The following is a 17,123-nucleotide window of genomic DNA, read 5'->3' as shown; positions in this document are numbered from 1 at the left end:
TAGCTTGTCCTAGAAGAACTTAAATGGGGTTTGTGGTCTAGCCTCCCCTGGAAAGCTGTTTCTCTTATTCTTGTATGCACATGTTTCTCTTAACAGAGTACATTGCACTTCCTAAATATTATGTTGAGAACCAGCGAGGAGGGGGAAAAATGATGGGACAGGGTACTGGTCTAGCACTGTGGTGGGACCATAGATTGACTTCCATATGCTGGTCCGTGTGAAAGTGTTGGCCTTACTGTTGACCTATTGAGTTCTGTAGTACTCCTCTTTTTGACTTTCAAAATGTGAAGCTATTTGTTTTAGAAATTTACAAACCAGTTTGCAGTGATTCCCATGAAGGCACCACTCTTGAGAAGCTGTCTGAGGTCCTAGGCAGCAGCCTCACCTCCCAACCTCTGCAGATGCTATCCTGTGATTTATTTTTGGGAGGAAAGAGTATGGCCTAGATTGAATTGTTCCCAGGTGAAGTTTTTCTCTCCTCCCAGCGTGACACCCTTCTCTCCAGGGCATATTCCATCTGCTTTTACCTTTGGTGCCTATGAATCCCCACAAATCAAGTGCTCAGTGCATCAATATGCTAGCATGCTCTGCACTAGACCGCTTCCATTTATTTTGGAGAATCTGGAGTAGTTTTGTTGCTATTGAAATATACCAACAATTTACATTTTGTTCCAAAAGATTCCAGTCTTCAAAATGTTAATTTCAGTAAATACGTAATGAGTCCCTGCAGAACTGAACCATTTGCTTTGCTGATCACCTCACTGCCGCAACAATGGCATGAGACTCGCGATTTGCACTGCTCCTTAAAATTGATCATGAATGATTAGGATTGTCGCTTCTGCAAATACTGGGAACGTAAACAGCAGATCAATCAGTATTTGAAAGAAGATGGTTTAACATTCTGATGTATATCCCTTTTTGAGGAAAGGTCAACGCTGAAATGTGCCCCCCCCACCCCCAAGATGCTAATGAAATTGCTGTGTATCGCCAGCAATTTCTGGTTTGGCTTTTTTATTTTGCATTTAATTTTTATGCAAACACTGATTTGACTTCCTGGAATGGCAGTGCACCTCTGCATTACAAAGGATCTAAATTTATCTCCATAGCAAAGGGCAGGAACCCACAAGTGCTTTAAAGATTAAAAAAACAAAAATGCTGTTTTTATTTCCGGTTTCTAGCATCTGCAGTATTTTGTTTTTGCTTGAGATTCTTAATTCCGCTCCACCTCTCACTATTGGACTCCTCCATAAACTCCTTCTTGCACACACACACGCCTGACCTGAGCATTTGGGCATCTTCAGCACCTGTGCCCCAACAATTGATTGACTGCAGTGATAGATAGGAAGGAAGGAGGTGGTGAATGAGATAATTAATCCTTGATCTTTAACTTTCTTCCCTTTTGGCTTCAACCCTGCTCTCCTGAAGGTGTTGACTTACTAGATATGAATCTGTGGCTCCGGCTGCCCACTAGGTATCTTGCTCAAGTGGCTGAGAGTTAGCTTTGCACATTCTGTAATCATACATGGCAACTTTCTTAGTAGAGACCCTGATGGTAGAACCTGTTCTTTCAATCACGCAATAGTAAGACTTTTTTCCCCTTTAGTGCTGCATTGCATTAATACTCTACTGCATAATGCTGTGCAGTCACTGGGTGGTGTTTCACTGGTGACCCAAGTTTCCAATCTTAACTGTGCTATTAAGAAAGTGCAAGTAAAACCAAGTGCCAACCCCCTAGGTGGGGGAATGTGCTGATAAGTTGCCCCAGGCTACCCTGCAGCTGTTTACAGTGGCATAGATCTGGTCACAAGTGCATACTTGCCTTTTTTTGGCTGCAGTCACGATGGTCAGGTTATTTTAACTAAAATTGGGCTTTGACCCCATAGAGGGATTGAACTATCCTAAAATGACTTTTCACTTATTAGGGCTGACAGAAGATAAGACACTTAAATTTATTTCAAAATTTAATTCTGCCGAACAGCGTTTTAAAGGCCAAAAGCTCCTACCTGTGACACGTGCCTACATTTCATAACTTCACTTGAAAAGCTCCAAATAGAAATCTGGGGGGTTATGAGCATTTAATGTGATTCAGGTGTATGGTCAGGACATTTGTGAACTAGGCCCACCCTGTTATGTTGACCTGTAAAACTGAGTTCATTGTGTTACGCATGTGTAATAGATAGCATTGAGTGCTGCAGATTGCCAGCGTAGGGAAACCTCAAAGAACCTGCCCAAGAAGGAATTGCAGCACTGAGAGGTGCTGGTGAGTGGCTCCTAATATTCACTTAAGTTGTTAATGGCAGTGGCTGTGTGACTGGTTGAAGGCTGGCTTTAAAAGCTCCAGTAAATTCTGTAATCACTGACTCCTTGTTAAGGGCCTGCAATATAAGGTTTATGCTGTGTGGCCACTGTGACTGGAAGAATAAACGTAGCTGTTTTTCTCTTCATTTATTTTTGTGTTTGAGAAGCAGCTTTTTTTTTATAATCAGGGAGGCTTGTGGCCAATGACCCTTCATCTATAGAGTCACTGAATGTAGCAGTGCTTCTCCGAAAAGCACTGAAGTAAGGCTGGAGTCTTGCTTACTAGGGAGGAGGAAACTGGCACTATTTTAAAAACTTTTTAAATTTTTCATTGGAATCCAGATTGGTCGACTGAGCTCCTTTTAGATTTGATGGGGATAACCGCACCCCCCCCTCCCATTTTCTGATTTCAAGTGTTTTGTATTTGCAGGTGGAGACTTGTATTTTATTTCTATATATTCTTCTATGGAGTGAGATTTCTATGGAAGGTAAGTGCTGTATGTGAATGTTTGTCCATATATCTGCACCACCCTCCCCCCAAAGAGAAGAAAGCATTCTTGTCAATTCTTTCTTTGGTCAAGATGATTGACCATTCTCTTCACAACCGTAATGGTCCTCCAAAGTGGCTGGTGTGGAATTATCAAATGTGCAGTGTAGGTGGCAGTCTGTAATAAGTATCATTTAGTGTTTTGTTATTTCCCAATGTACATCTGTGTGAGTGAATTTACTGGTTTATACTTCAGTGCAGAAATAATTGGTGGGCTGGGGGCTGTGGTTTAGATATGAATTAAGGTAAAGAGCTTGCATTTCTATCATACCTTTCACTACCTCGGGATGTCCCAGAGTACTTTACAGCCAATGAAGTACTTTTGAAGTGTAATTACTGTTGTAGTGTAGGGAAACACAGTGGCCGATTTATGCACAGCAGGCTCCCACAAACAGTGAAGCAAATGATCAGAATCTTTTTATAATGATACAGGTTGGGTGATAAATGTTGGTCAGGACATCAGGAGAACTCCCCTGCCCGTCGGATAGTGCAACAGAATCTTTTGCATCCACCTGGGAGGCCAGGCAAAACTTGGATTTAGTGTCTGGAGTGTCCGTCTAGACTTTGTATTGGAGCCTCTGCAGGGTTTGAACCGATGATCTCTTGATTAGAGGGCACTACCACTGAACCAAGGCTGGCACACAGTTAAACTGGGCAAGTGACATCTGAATAGCCTGTATTCGGGGAAATACTTAATGGAACCATGGTGATACAATGTCAAGCAGTCAACTTCTATTATGTTAGAGTTGTGCAGGTTGTGTTTTGTTGCATTTTAAGTTATTCCCTTTTTTCATTTCGAGTATCAGTGCAGATGCCATTTGGTTGTGTTTTTTTAGGTGGTGGTGTTTGGTTATCTTTTAATTCCTTTAACTGACTTGGAACAATTATGGTTGGTGTATCTGGCTGTTTTAAAACACCTTCATTGTGAGGATCTAGCGGGCTATACTTCATACCTGTCCACTATAACATGGCTGGAATCAAAAGCTCAAGTATGTGGGAGATTGTGGGGAAAACCCACATGCCACAAACTGTGGTGCTGCACTTAATACCAACCTATATACTTGAATGCTCTGGTAGTGTTTTGGTCTCCTCCAGCTTTTCTGCCACAGTGTAAAGAGTGACTAAAGTGTATTTGTATTGAGTGATCCTGACCAGTGGTGTGTAAATTGCTGCCAATGCAACTCCCATGGGCAGCTGTTTCTAATGGGCTTCCTGCTGTGAGCTTTGTGTGCCCTGCCCTTGGTGCCAACTGGCTTGTGTAGTAAAAAATTGAATTGAAAACAGCCCCCCCCACCCTTCAAAGCACTAACTACGGCTTTGCTTCAGAAGATAAGTCTTCCGCCTTTACCCAGGGCTTTCATGTTTTCATTGAACCTGTCTCTATTTTGCTTAACTCTGGAGTAGCTCCAGAACTCATGACATGGCATGAACCGTTATACTGTTATATCAGCTTGGATTTGGGAGTGGGTGGAGCAAACCAGTATATTAGCCCAAAGAGTGCTGTCAAAATAAATGAGGCCAATGGCATTTGCCATTATTTACATGCAAATGTCCCAGCAACTTCAATTGAGGAAATCAAAAAAATTCTGTCTGGGATTTGCTGCTCTGTCATCATTTAGTTTTGCGAAAATGACATCTCGCTGTTCGACTCATTATTCAAATACATTGGTGTGAAATTCCAGCACTTAAACTGTAGATATGAAATAAACTTGCCACAGAAAGTTACGTTGTCGCTTCAAGTCAGAAGTATTCTTTTAAGAGAGTGGCGAGTGTTCGTTATGGCCAGAAAATCTCACTGGCACTGGAAGTTAACTATTACAAGTGTTGAGTCTCATTCCTTGGGGCTTAATTGTATTTTAATCAATTCTTTTTGTACTTCTGTCTCTTTTTTTTTTCTCTCTTTCTCTCTCTCAATCCAATATTTTTCACCTCTGCTTCTACCTGAGTTGACATTGAATTCACCCACTCTAACTTGTACTTCTTAATTCAGATGTTATGCTGTTCACTTCACAATCGCTCAATCTGATTAGTTAACCAGAACACAAGAACATATGAATTAGGAGCAGGGGTAGGCCATTTGGCCCCTCAAGCCTGCTCTGCCATTCAATAGGATTGTGGCTTTAACTCCACTTTCCTGTCTGCTCCTCATGACCCTTGACTCCCTAATCAACCTAACTTAGCCTTGAATATATTCAATGACCCAGCCTCCATTGCTTGCTAGGGAAGAGAATTCCACAAACTAAAGACCCCCCCAGAAAAAGTTTCTCTTTATTCCCTAGTCTTAAATGTGAGACTCCTAATATTTAAACTGTGGCCCCTATTTCTAGGCCCCCCCACCCCCCCTCCACAGGGGGAAACATCCTCTCAGTATCAACCCTGTCAAGTCCCCTCAGGATCCTGCATGTTTCAATAAGATCACCTCTCATTCTTCTAAACTTCGATGTGTACAGGCCCAATCTGCTCAACCTTTCCTTATAAGGAATGAGTCCAGTGAACCTTCTCTGAACTGCTTCTAATGGAATTATATCCTTTCTTAAGTAAGGAGACCAAAACTGTGTGGTCTAACTAAGGCCCTGTACAGCTGCAGCAACACTTCCCTACTTTTATTCCCCTTGCAATAAATGCCAACATTCCTTTTGCCTTCCTGATCACCTGCTGCACCTGCATACTAACTTTTTTTTGAGATTCACGTACCAGGACACCCAGACCCCTCTGTACCGCAGAGTTCTGCAATCTCTCTCCATTCAAATGATAAACTGCTTTACTATTCTTCCTGCCAAAATGGATAAGTTAAGGAGGTACAGTTGCTTACCTTGTTCACTCAGACCCCAGGTTCCTCATTTCGATCTCCCAGTTCAAGCAACTTGCCACACAAAATATCATGGCAGTTAAATGGATAAGGGCAAACCTAACTTAAGGTGGGTGCCGTTTGTTGACCGGTTATTGGAATTTTTGGTTCATAATGTTTTGGAGGCTTTATCTATGCCAAGTGCGTTCATTTCTGTGCGTTTGTCTCATTTATCCGGCCTCTTCTGAGCAAGCTGGTCATTGGATAGACTGACTTTGAATTGTCATAAAATTTAATAATACAAATCCAATTTACATTTAGAACAATTCTTCCTTATTTAAAAAATATTGCAAATAATGTCGACTGTGTTGAGTCACTAAGTTACAACCCGTTTTAGCATGCTGAAGATTTGATTTTTATTGTAAAGTTTGCTTAGCATTCTGCTCAAACCGCACAATTCCAAAAATAATCTGCTCCCATCGATCTTAGCCAACAGTATGGCAACAATATTTTTCATGCAGAGTTTTTGGGAGCATTTATGGGGGTTTTTTTGTGCAAGGCTAAAGGGAGAGGTCTTTGGAAAGAAAGAGGAGAAAGTTGGCACAGACATGATGGGCTGAATGGCCTCCTATGCTGTAACCATTCTGATTCTAAGAATGAGGGAGGGGGTTGGAGGAGGGAGAAAGAAAGATTAACGTACTCGTCTGAAAGAATTAAAACAATGAAATGCGGTCTTGTGTTGCTGTTGAGCTGGCGTGTCATGGAAAAAGCGGGATGCAGGTGCTGATTTTTGTCTTTTTAAGCAGATTTGATTGATCTTCCAGTCAGACCTCCACTGCTTTGATGGCAAAACTTGTGGTGAAAAGCTCAAGCACAGAAATGAGGCTCTAGGGCATTTTCTATTATCACCGATTGCTCCTTTTTGAAGCTTTTAATAACTGGATGGACCGATGCCAGACCTCATGGTCTGTTGCTAAGCGACTGATGAGGTCATGTTTTTTTATTTCCGGCTTCCAAGCCAGTGACGTCTTTACTCTTCCAATTTGCACTGACTATTGCAGCTATGGTCACTGGGTGCCAACGAGAATATTCAAATGGGTATGTACCTACCTGTACAAAAGTGTTTAGCCAACTTTCTTGGAGTTTGCCAAATATTGCAGCAAGGCAGCGCAGTTCATGTTGCAGTAAATATATCATTTACATGTGTTATCACCACCCCTCCACATCCTCTCTGGTGGCTATTAAAAGTTACTGTTCCAAGCTAAACTGCATTTAAGAGTTCGAGTCTCATCTTGTTTGGTGTGACATGAGTGCTGGTAACTCTTGGGGAGGCGTTGGCATAGTGGGAATGTCGCTAGACTAATAATACAGAGGCCCAGGCTAACGCTGTGGGGACACTGGCTCAAATCCCACCATAGCAGCTAGTGAAATTTTAAATTTAATTGATAAATCTGGAATTAAAAGGTAGTCGGATGTGACCACAAAATCATTGTCAATTGTCGTAAAAACCCGTCTGGTTCACTAATGTCTTTCAGGGAAGGAAATCTGCTGTCCTTACCCAGTCTGACCTACATGTGACTCCAGACCCACAGCAGTTGAGTCTTAACTGCCCTCTGAAATGGCCTAGGAAGCCACTCAGTTGTATCAAACCGCAATGAAGTCTAAAAGGAATGAAACCGGACAGACCACCCGGCATTGACCTATGCACCGAAAACGACAATAGTACACCCAGCCCTGTGGACCCTGCGCAGTCCTCCTTACTAATGTCTGAGGGCTTGTGCCGAAATTGGGAGAGCTGTCCCACAGACTAGTCCAGCAACAGCCTGACTTTGTCTGTAAAGTATGAATCCTTGAGTATGACTATGTCCCACCAACAGGACAGACCCACTAGAGGTGGCAGTACATTGGTATACAGTCAGAAGGGAGTTGACCTGGGAGATTTAGAACAGGTCTAGCAATTCGAAACTGGACATCCATGAGGCATTGTGGGCTGCCACCAGCAGCAGAATTGTATACAACCAAAACCTGTAACCTCGTGGCCAGGCATATCCCCCACTCTACCATTACCATCAAGCCAGGGAATCAACCCTGGTTCAATGAAGAGTGCAGGTGGCCATGGCCAGGAGCAACACTAGACGTACCTGAAAATGAGGTGTCAACCTGGTGAAGCTGCAACACAGGACTACTTGCATGCCAAACAGCAGAAGCTGCATGCAATAGACAGAGATGAGTGATTCCACAACCAACGGATCAGATCTAAGCTCTGCAGTCCTGCTGCAACCAGTCGTGATTGGTGGTGGACAATTAAACAACTCACTGGAGGGGGAGGCTCCCCATCCTCAATGAGAGAGCCCCGCACATCAGGCAAGGCTGAAGCGTTTACAACCATCTTCAGCCAGAAGTGCCGAGTGGGTGATCCATCTCTGCCTCTTCCTGAGGACCCCAGCATTACAGATGCCAGTCTTCAGCCAATTTGATCCCTCCACGTGATATCAAGAAATGGCTGAAGGCATTGGATACTGCAAAAGCTTTGGGCCCTGACAACATTCCAGCAATAGTACTGAAGATTTGTTCTCCAGAAATAACCGTGCCCTGAGCCAAGCTGTTCCAGTACAGCTACAACTGGCATCAACCCAGCAATGTGGAAAATTGCCCAGGTATGTGCTGTCCTCAGAAAACAGGACAAAGCCAACCTGGACAATTACCACCCCACTAGTCTACTCTTGATCATCAGCAAAGTGATGGAAGGTGTCATTGACAGTGCTATCAAGTGGCACTTACTCAGCAATAACCTGCTCACTGACACTCTGTTTGGGTTCCATCAGGGCCACTCCGCTCCTGGCCTCATTACAGCCTCGGTCCAAACATGGACAAAAGAGCTGAACTCTAGGTGAGGTGAGAGCGGCTGCCCTTGACTTCAAGGAAACATTTGACCGAGTGTGGCATCAAGGAGCCATAGCAAAACTGGAGTCGATGGGAACCAGGGAGGTGGGGAGTTCTCCACTGGTTGGAGTCATACCTAGCACAAAGGAAGATTGTTGTGGTTGTAGGAGGTCAATCATCATCTCAGTCCCAGGACATTGCTGCAGGAGTTCCTCGGGGTAGTGTCCTCGGCCCAACCATCTTCAGCTGCTTCATCAATGACCTTCCTTCCATCATCTTGAAGAGCAGTGGCTACTGATTTTTGATGTTTCTATTTGGCAGTGTGCTGGTTGTTGCTGCCTCACTATTGCTACAGGGAGACTGAAGACTCTGCATTATTTACCTTACACACTCACTCCCTGCTGTGATAACCCATTTTTGTACGATTGATGTAATTCATAGTAACGTTAAAAATGCAAAATCTAAAAATAAAGTCAGAAGTGGGGATGTTTGTGGATGATTGCACCACTTGTGACTCCTCAGGTGCTGCATGTGGACACTGACTGCTTCAGTGAGACATGGACAACATTCAGGCTTGGCCTGATAAGTGGCAAGGAACACTCATGCCACACAAGTGCTAGGCAATGACTATCTCCAACAAGAGAGAATCTAACCATCTCCACATGAGATTCAATGGCATTACCATTGCTGAATCCCCCACTATCAACATCCTGGGAGTTACCATTTACCAGGATCTGAACTGGACCAGCCGTATAAATACTGTGACTACAAGAACAGGTCAGAGGCTGGGAATCCTGCAGTGAGTAACTCCCCCTCCTGAATCCCCAAAGCCTGTCCACAAGGCACAAGTCAGGAATGTGAGGCAATACTCTCCCCTTGCCTGGATGAGTGCAGCTCCAACAACACTGGAAGCTTGACACCAGCCAGGACAATAGCCAAATTACCTCAGAATTGTTTCATACAAGGACACTGGTTGCAAAGAGTGTGAACAGTCTCTGCCATAGAGTTATACAGCACAGAAACAGGGCCTTCGGCCCATTTGTGTCTGTGCTGGCCATCAAGCAGCTATCTATTCTAATTCCATTTAAAATTCCACTTGGCCCTTAGCCCTGTATGCTATGGCAATTCATGTGCCAACTATCCTTGCAGGCATTGGAAACCATAATTTGCTTCCCCCTCCTAATTTTGTGGCTCAGCTCTGGAAAGGTTGAGATTCTGAAGACGTTTTTTTTAAATTTTGTGGACTGTACACTGCAGCAAAAAGAAATGTGCTATAAAAAAAATTCTCCCTCCCACTTCTTAAGATGCTGACTAAGCCCAACCATTTTCGGCTGTTTCATCAGTGACCTTTTTCCTCTGTCAAGAGGTCAGGAGTGGGTGCTGCCTACAGCAAGATTTGGACAGCACCTAGGCACGAACTGGAAGTGTTAGTTGACTTTTGTGCCAAATAAGTGTCAGCTGATGACTGCCTCCAGCAAGAGGGGCCCAGACCACCATTTGCCAGAAACTTGACTATGCCAGTCATACCTTGTGGCACAGTGGGTAGTGTCTCTGCCTCTGAGCCAGAAGCTCTGGGTTTGTGTCCCTAGAACTTGATGGCCATGGAAGGTGAGTTTGTGGCATGGCCAAGCAGGTTGACTGTTAACCTGTAAATCCTTCCAATACACCTATGGCAGGTGGTCAGAGCGGGAGAGTTTCCCGGTCAGCCAGAACCATATGGTACATACAAACATAGGCCATTCAGCCCCTTGAGCCTGCTCTGCCATTCAATAAGATTATGGCTGATTTAGTAGTAACCTCAAATCTGTATCCCACCTACCCTTGATAACCTGTCACCCCCTTGCTTACCAAGAATCTATCCACCTCTGCCTTTAAAAATATTCAAAGACTCTGCCTTTTGAGGAAGAGTTCCAAAGACTCTCAACCCTGAGAGAAAAAATTATGCCTCATCTCTGTTTTAAATGGGCGACCCCTTATTTTGAAACAGTGACCCCTAGTTCTAAATCCCCCCCAGAAGAGGAAACACCCTTTCCACATCCACCCTGTCGAGACCCCTCAGGATCTTATATGTTTCAATCAAGTCGCCTCTCACTCATCTAAACTCCAGTGGATACAAGCCTAGCCTGTCTACCCTTTCCTCCTAAGACAACTTGCCCATTCCAGGTATTAGTCTGGTAAACCTTCTCTGAACTGCTTCCAACGCATTGACATCCTTTCTTCAATAAGGTGATTAGCACTGTACACAGTACTCCAGATGTGGTCTCATCAATGCCCTGTATAACTGAAGCATAACCTCCCTACTTTTGTATTCAGTTCCCCTCGCAATAAATGATAACATTCTATTTGCTTTCCTAATTACTTGCTTGGTAATTACTTGGTAGCTACAGCGTAACAGATTCCCCACATTTGAAAGACTCCACATGGGCTCAGTGGCAAGCATCCTCCTCACTTCTAGGGACTGCTAGAGAGTTTCAACACCATGACAGCAAGAACAGGACAGAGTCTGTGATGAATGAGTCATCTTGTCATCCCTCAAGCTTTCCACAATTTACAAGACTTGAGTAAGGGATGTGATGGAATACTCACTACTTGCCTGGATTGGTACAGCTACAACAACACAAGTTCAATAACAGCCAGTACTCAATCTGTACCTCTTGCACCCTTTCCATCATGGCTGCACTGTGTCTGCAGCAATGGACTGCAGTCACTGCACTTCAACATTGCCTCCCTCCCCCGTGATCTCTACCAATGCCAAGGGCAAAAACAGGAACGCCATCACCTCCCAGTTGTTCACAATCCTAATTTGGGTATGTTTTGCCATTTCTTCATTGCTAGGTCAAAGTCTTGGAATTCTCTGCCCAACACCATTGTGGGGAAAACCATTGGCACAAGGGCTTTAGTGGTTCAAGGAAAATGCCCATCGCTATCATGCCCCAAAGGCAACTGGGAATGGGCAATAAATGCCAATGTCATCCACATTAGCGAAATGTATTCTTTTGATGGATAGTGGCGACCTGGATGCCCTTTTACCATCTAACTCTGGCACTGAGGCCAGGGCACATCTGTATGGCTGCTCTGTCTGACATTAGCTAGTTTACATTGACCAGAGATTGTGCCTGAGATCTTTCCAGGCCGGCGTAGTACAGCTTTTATCCCGTGCCTTACCATTATGTTCTTTACCTCTTAATTTTTTTCAAAGAAGCTCAAATACATTATTGGGTTCTGCAGTCTGAGGTTCACACACACACAAGATTTTTCATTTAATAAATAATCTTTTTCCGTGTAACAGAATTTTTCCGTGTAACTGCGAATATACCAAGTTATACAGGAAATCTTTGACAGGCCTCATAAAGCTGATTTTAATTCTGCACTGACAGGTCTTGCAGTACATTCTTACTTCAACAAGGAGCTGCCATGCTTTGGAATTCCTGCACCATATAAGAGCAGAACTTAAAAATCTGTGTCTGTGTGTCTCTGTGTTTTCAGCATAATGGTTTTCTGCTCTGTGTCTCCTGAAGTACAGGAGCAAGACACGTTTGAATCTGAACACATGCATGTCTGTTCCCTTCCTTCTCTCTAGCTGCTGTTGATTCTTTGCTGGAGTACAATTATGCAGGCACTCACTGACATTTTTAGCAAGTAAGCTAAACAGTGATTGACCCTCAAAGTGGGAGAGCAGAGGAAGAGAGGGAATCACACATAGTGCTCTCTAGCAGAGGGTCACTGAATAACGGTGAGGCCTCATCACGCTTTTTCACCACCCCTAATAACCCAGGGGGCTGGCGGCCAATTCTAGTGTCCCCTTTGCTGCTCTGACTAGGAAGGACGAGGGTCCTTGAAGGGTGCAGAGGAGATTTACCAGAATGGTTCCTGGGATGAGGGATTTTGGCAACAGAGTTAGGGTTGGAGAAGCTGGGGTTGTTCTCCTTGGAGCAAAGGAGATTGAGTGGAGACCTGATAGGCGTACAAGATTACGACAGGTTTGGAGAAGGTAGGCAAGGAAAAGTTGTTCCTAATAGCTGGTAATACAAGGACTAGGGGACATCGATTTAAGATTTTGGACAAGGATGCAGGAGGAATGTAAGGAAGAGCTTTTTACCGCACTGAGTGGTAACGACCTAGAACTCTGTCTACAAGGGTGGTGGAAGCAGAGACAATGAATGATTTCATAAGGACGTTGAACGCTTGCGGAAAATAAACTTGCAGGACTACAGGGGTGGAGCTGGGGAATGGGACTGATTGCCAGCTCTTGGTAGAGCAATCATGGGCTCGATTGGCCAAATGGCTGCTTCCTGTGCCATTATGATTTTGACTGACTGATGACCACTAACTTCGCCTAGACCATAGAGTAAACTTGCAACCTTCTGAGCTTCAAATATTCGGTGTCACACTTAGGTGGTGCCTTTTATCTACTAAACCATCAAGAGAGCTACATACTTTTTCTCTTGTTTATTTCTCTTTGCAGATCCTGCTGGTCTACCCCTCTTCGATAACTGGAAAGGCAGGCACGCTGGCAACCTGCTCCCAAACCTCTGTGTTGCACAGCTGCCTGTTGGGGGAGAGGCCTGATTTGTTTTAGTGACCATTATCATCCCGATTGGTTTGGCCCACTCCAGTAGGAGGGCGTTTTGGTTTGGATGGGAAATAGGTGGAGTTGAGAATCAATCTTGTATCCCAGCGCTTTGGGTTTGTCACGTGCTGCTCCTTCCTGTCCCTTCCCCATGGGGGCAACCATGTGGCGCAATTAAGTGCTCTGATTTCCACTGAGTCCACTATTGCTCAGTGTTCTTTTGTCGCTGTGGGTGTTACACATGCAGAGTGTTCAGCCACTATGCTGCTTCCTGTGCCATTTAGGCACGCTAGCATTCACTGAGTTAATTGTTGTTTTGGGAGAGCAGCTGCTTTGCCACTTGCCTTTTTCATAGTTTCCATCAGGTGCTGGTCTATGGATTTCTGTAGCATGAAATGTGGAGGAATTGCAACATATGGGAGAGACTCTATAACCCAGTGACAAGCTTGGTGCCTTTATGTGGGCCTTCAGTTTGATGTACACTCGGATACAGTGACGTAGAGGTGAGTGAGGGAGATCCCAACGCCTGCTGTCAGCTACGGTCCTAAAATACAAGAGCAACTTTTTACCTGTGTCTGCAGTGTTTTTAATGCAGTATTCTGGCTGGTCTTCCACATTTTACCTTCCATAAGTTCAAGGTCATCCAAAACTCTGCCTGTGTCTTGACTTACTGCAAGTCCTGTTCCCTTATCACTTTTTTGCTCGCTGACCTACATTGGCTTCCTGGTCAAGTAATGTCATGATTTTAGAATATTCATCCTCTTTTTCAAATCCCTTGATGGACTTGCACCTTCTCCACCCCCGCCCCCCGCCCCCCCACCTAATCTCCTAACAACCCTCCCAAGATATGTGTTGTACTCTAATTCTGGCCTCTGTGCATCCCTGATTTTAATTGTTGTACCATTGGTGGCTGTGCTTTCAGCTGCCAAGGCCTCAAGCTCTGGAATTCCCTCCCTGCAACTCTCCATCTCTACCTTGCTTTCCTCCTTTAAGACACTACCTACCTCTTTGACCGAGCTTTTGGTCATCTGACCTAATATCATATGTGGTTCAGTGTCATACTTTGTTTTATAATGCCCCTGTGATGCACCTTGGGGTGGTCTTTTACGTTAAAGGTGCTATATAAATACAAGTTGTTGTAGCAGCTTGCTAGTGTTCACTTGCTGCATGCGAACTGATATTTTTGATAGGGGTGCTGCTAAAATGTTAACCAAGAGCTGTCATGGATCTTTCTAACCCCAGTTGAACCACAACTAGACTGACTTTGCAGTCTGTACCACCGTTCCATTCTACCCCTGAGCACCAATCTAAGCCTGATGATGTGTTGCAAAGTCGTTAAGTCTGCTGCTGGTTGCTGTCCTTGAGGAATGAGTGTGTGTCAATCAGGTAACCGACTAGAGTTGCACAGACAACCGAGTACTTTTGAAATGTATTCACTGTTGTAATGTAGAGAAATGTGACAGTCAGCTTTCACATAGCAAGTTCCCACAAACGGCAGCGAGATGTATGAACAGATAATCTCTTTCTAAATGATGTTGGCTGATGATTAAATATTGGCCAGAACTTCCCTGCTCTTCTCTTTGAAAAGAGGGCAGATGGGGCCTTATTTACATCTCATCCAAAAGACAGCACTTGTAATAGTGCAGCACTCCCTCAATACTGCAGTGGAGTGTCAGCCTGGATTATGTGCTCGAGTCTGTGGAACCATGACCGTCTGATTTGAGTAAAAGTCCAAATAGGATCCTTTTGTTTTTAATGGGGCACGGAGTCTCCTCCTGTTTGTAGTCTTTTTAAACTGAACTTTATGCAAATATGTAAAACCAGTGCTGGCTGTAGTTTTTGGGGTTACATGATTTACTCTTCTAACTCTGCAATGGGCTGGGTAGACAAAACAAAGTTAATAAGCATTGTTCTTTGTTTCCAAATATGGTAGTAATTTGCCCTTTTGAGATTCTGCTCGTAACATGAGTGTGTAAATCTTGCTCCACTGGTTCAGTGGGTGAATTTATCATGTGGAATGGGAGTAAGTCATACAGGGGAAAGGAGGTCTCAATTTAGTCAATGGTATGTGTTGAGTTAATGGATCTCGGTGGGACTGTAATGGTGCTACAGTCGCTTTCTTTGCCCTGGAGGGCCAGGAGGGATCATTAGGCAGTTCATGTTTACAGCTGCCCAATGAAAGAAGTAGCCTAGGTTGTGCTGCCACCCATGGTCAACCAGCCCACTGCTCAGACTGTTGCTACAAGAATGGCAAGTGGTTAAAGTGCTGACAGTCTTCAGTGAGTGGTGGAACAGGACGTTGGCCTGTGAGCTGCCATCTTTTAAGAAAAAAAAATTGGGAGGGGGCTGGTTGGAGAAAAGATGCATTTTGAAATGTTTCGATTAAACACCAGTCCGGTGTTATGGTCACTGCCGTACATAACTCTGCTTCTGCTTTCTTCTAGGCTCCCTGGTTCTGGGACACGCGACATTGCTGGTATAACTACCCCTATCAGGTGAGAGTTACACAATGGTGATTTGATTCCTGTTTTTATTTTGGAAGTAAACAAATTCTGTTTTGTGCAGTAGAGCATGACCTGTCTTCTGTTAGAGCTCCCTGTAATTTTCAGGAAATTAGTTTACTGTTTTATTATAACTGCATATGTAAACAAAACCCCTCATTAGGATTTGAGTTTCTGGTTTCACCCATAGTGAAAGGAGTACTTTACACATGCTGTGAACAGATGATTATTTGAAAGGACCCAGTTTCTAAATCTGTAGAAGTTGGACAAATTGGGAAATGTATTCCCTAATTGCTGTACTGCTTCATCACCTGATAAAGTCGCTCACTCTGTAATTCTCCTGCCATACATTTTCCCTTTTTTCCTGGAACTGAATATTGTATCGATACCCAGTAGCACGGATTAATGCTATAATTTTTAGAGGTTGGTGCTAGCTACGCGAGTCCAGAAACAGAAATGATGCTTTTTTTAAAAAGACCACCTGATTGTAATCTTTATTTAAAAACTGAGCATTTTAATTGAGCTTTTATGGAGTTCTGGGAAGTCCTCTTGGTGCAACACTGCCTCTTCATCTCTGGGGTCAAGGTCTGAATTCAACCCAGGCATGATGGCCTGAAATATAAACAAAAAATGCTGGAAACACTAGGCAGGTCAGTCAGCATTTGTGGAGAGAGAAACATGGTGCGTGTTCCAGGCTGATGACCTTTCAGAACTCTGGGATGAAAGTCTCCATTAATTGACTAGAACTTTTACACTTTTTTAAAAATGTGTGGGACTCTCTGTGCAGTTCCTAGTGCTGTCAATTATCTTTTTGTTTCTAGGTAATTTGGAATGTAATTGATGAAAAATATATATTTATGAAGAGTGGGTAAACCTGAGCAAGATTCATTCAGTTGTATCATTTCAAGTGCTTGTCAGCTTAAGATATTTGCACTATTTATACATGGAGTACTGATATGGTAGTACTGTAAATATACATTGACAAGTAACTAGATTTTTCTTTCTTGCAGCAACTGGTATTTGACATGTATTATTATTACATAATGGAATTGTCGTTCTACTGGTCATTGATGTTTTCACAGTTTACAGATATTAAAAGAAAGGTAAGCAGCTGCCATTCTATTGAGTTCCAACCACTGGTGTAGTATTTTCTAAAGTGGCCAGTAATTGCAGCAGTTTGTAAATGCTGCTCCCATTATAGTTTATTTTTTTAAAAAAAATCTTTGGTTCTGCTAATGTGCAGTTTAGAGTTCAATAGCCAATCTCGTGCTCTGTTAATAAGTATGTTTAAACAGACCTGATTGTGCTATATTTGTTCACAAATATTATTTTAATAACCCTATTTAGAATGGTTGCAAAGCAGATTGACAGTGGGATTGAAGTGAACAGTGTCTTGCGATGATTCCCCAACATAAAACTACTTATAAACTGAGTGCTGATTTGTAATTTTTTCTTCACGATTCCTTCTTTGAAAGTGCTGGAGCAGACTTGATGAGTCAAATGGCCCCTCTGTGCTGTACTGTTACATGATTCTGA

At 43.5% G+C, this 17,123-nt stretch overlaps 1 protein-coding gene across 2 annotated transcripts in view; it reads left to right on the top strand.

Moving 5' to 3' along the window:
- The window catches only part of cers5 (ceramide synthase 5), a 114,355-nt gene that overhangs the window by 55,861 nt on the left and 41,371 nt on the right, over nucleotides 1–17,123 (top strand). For both annotated transcript variants that reach the window (XM_078534634.1, XM_078534635.1), the window contains 3 exons: nucleotides 2,729–2,786; nucleotides 15,531–15,581; nucleotides 16,598–16,690. In XM_078534634.1, coding sequence (XP_078390760.1) covers nucleotides 2,729–2,786; nucleotides 15,531–15,581; nucleotides 16,598–16,690 — 202 coding nt within the window. The remainder of the gene's footprint in view (nucleotides 1–2,728; nucleotides 2,787–15,530; nucleotides 15,582–16,597; nucleotides 16,691–17,123) is intronic.

Source organism: Cetorhinus maximus, chromosome X (genome assembly GCF_964194155.1).
Source record: "Cetorhinus maximus chromosome X, sCetMax3.hap1.1, whole genome shotgun sequence".
Lineage (NCBI taxonomy): Eukaryota > Metazoa > Chordata > Chondrichthyes > Lamniformes > Cetorhinidae > Cetorhinus > Cetorhinus maximus.
The sequence above is the reverse complement of the archived record's forward strand: the minus strand, read 5'-3'. Positions and strand labels throughout refer to the sequence as shown.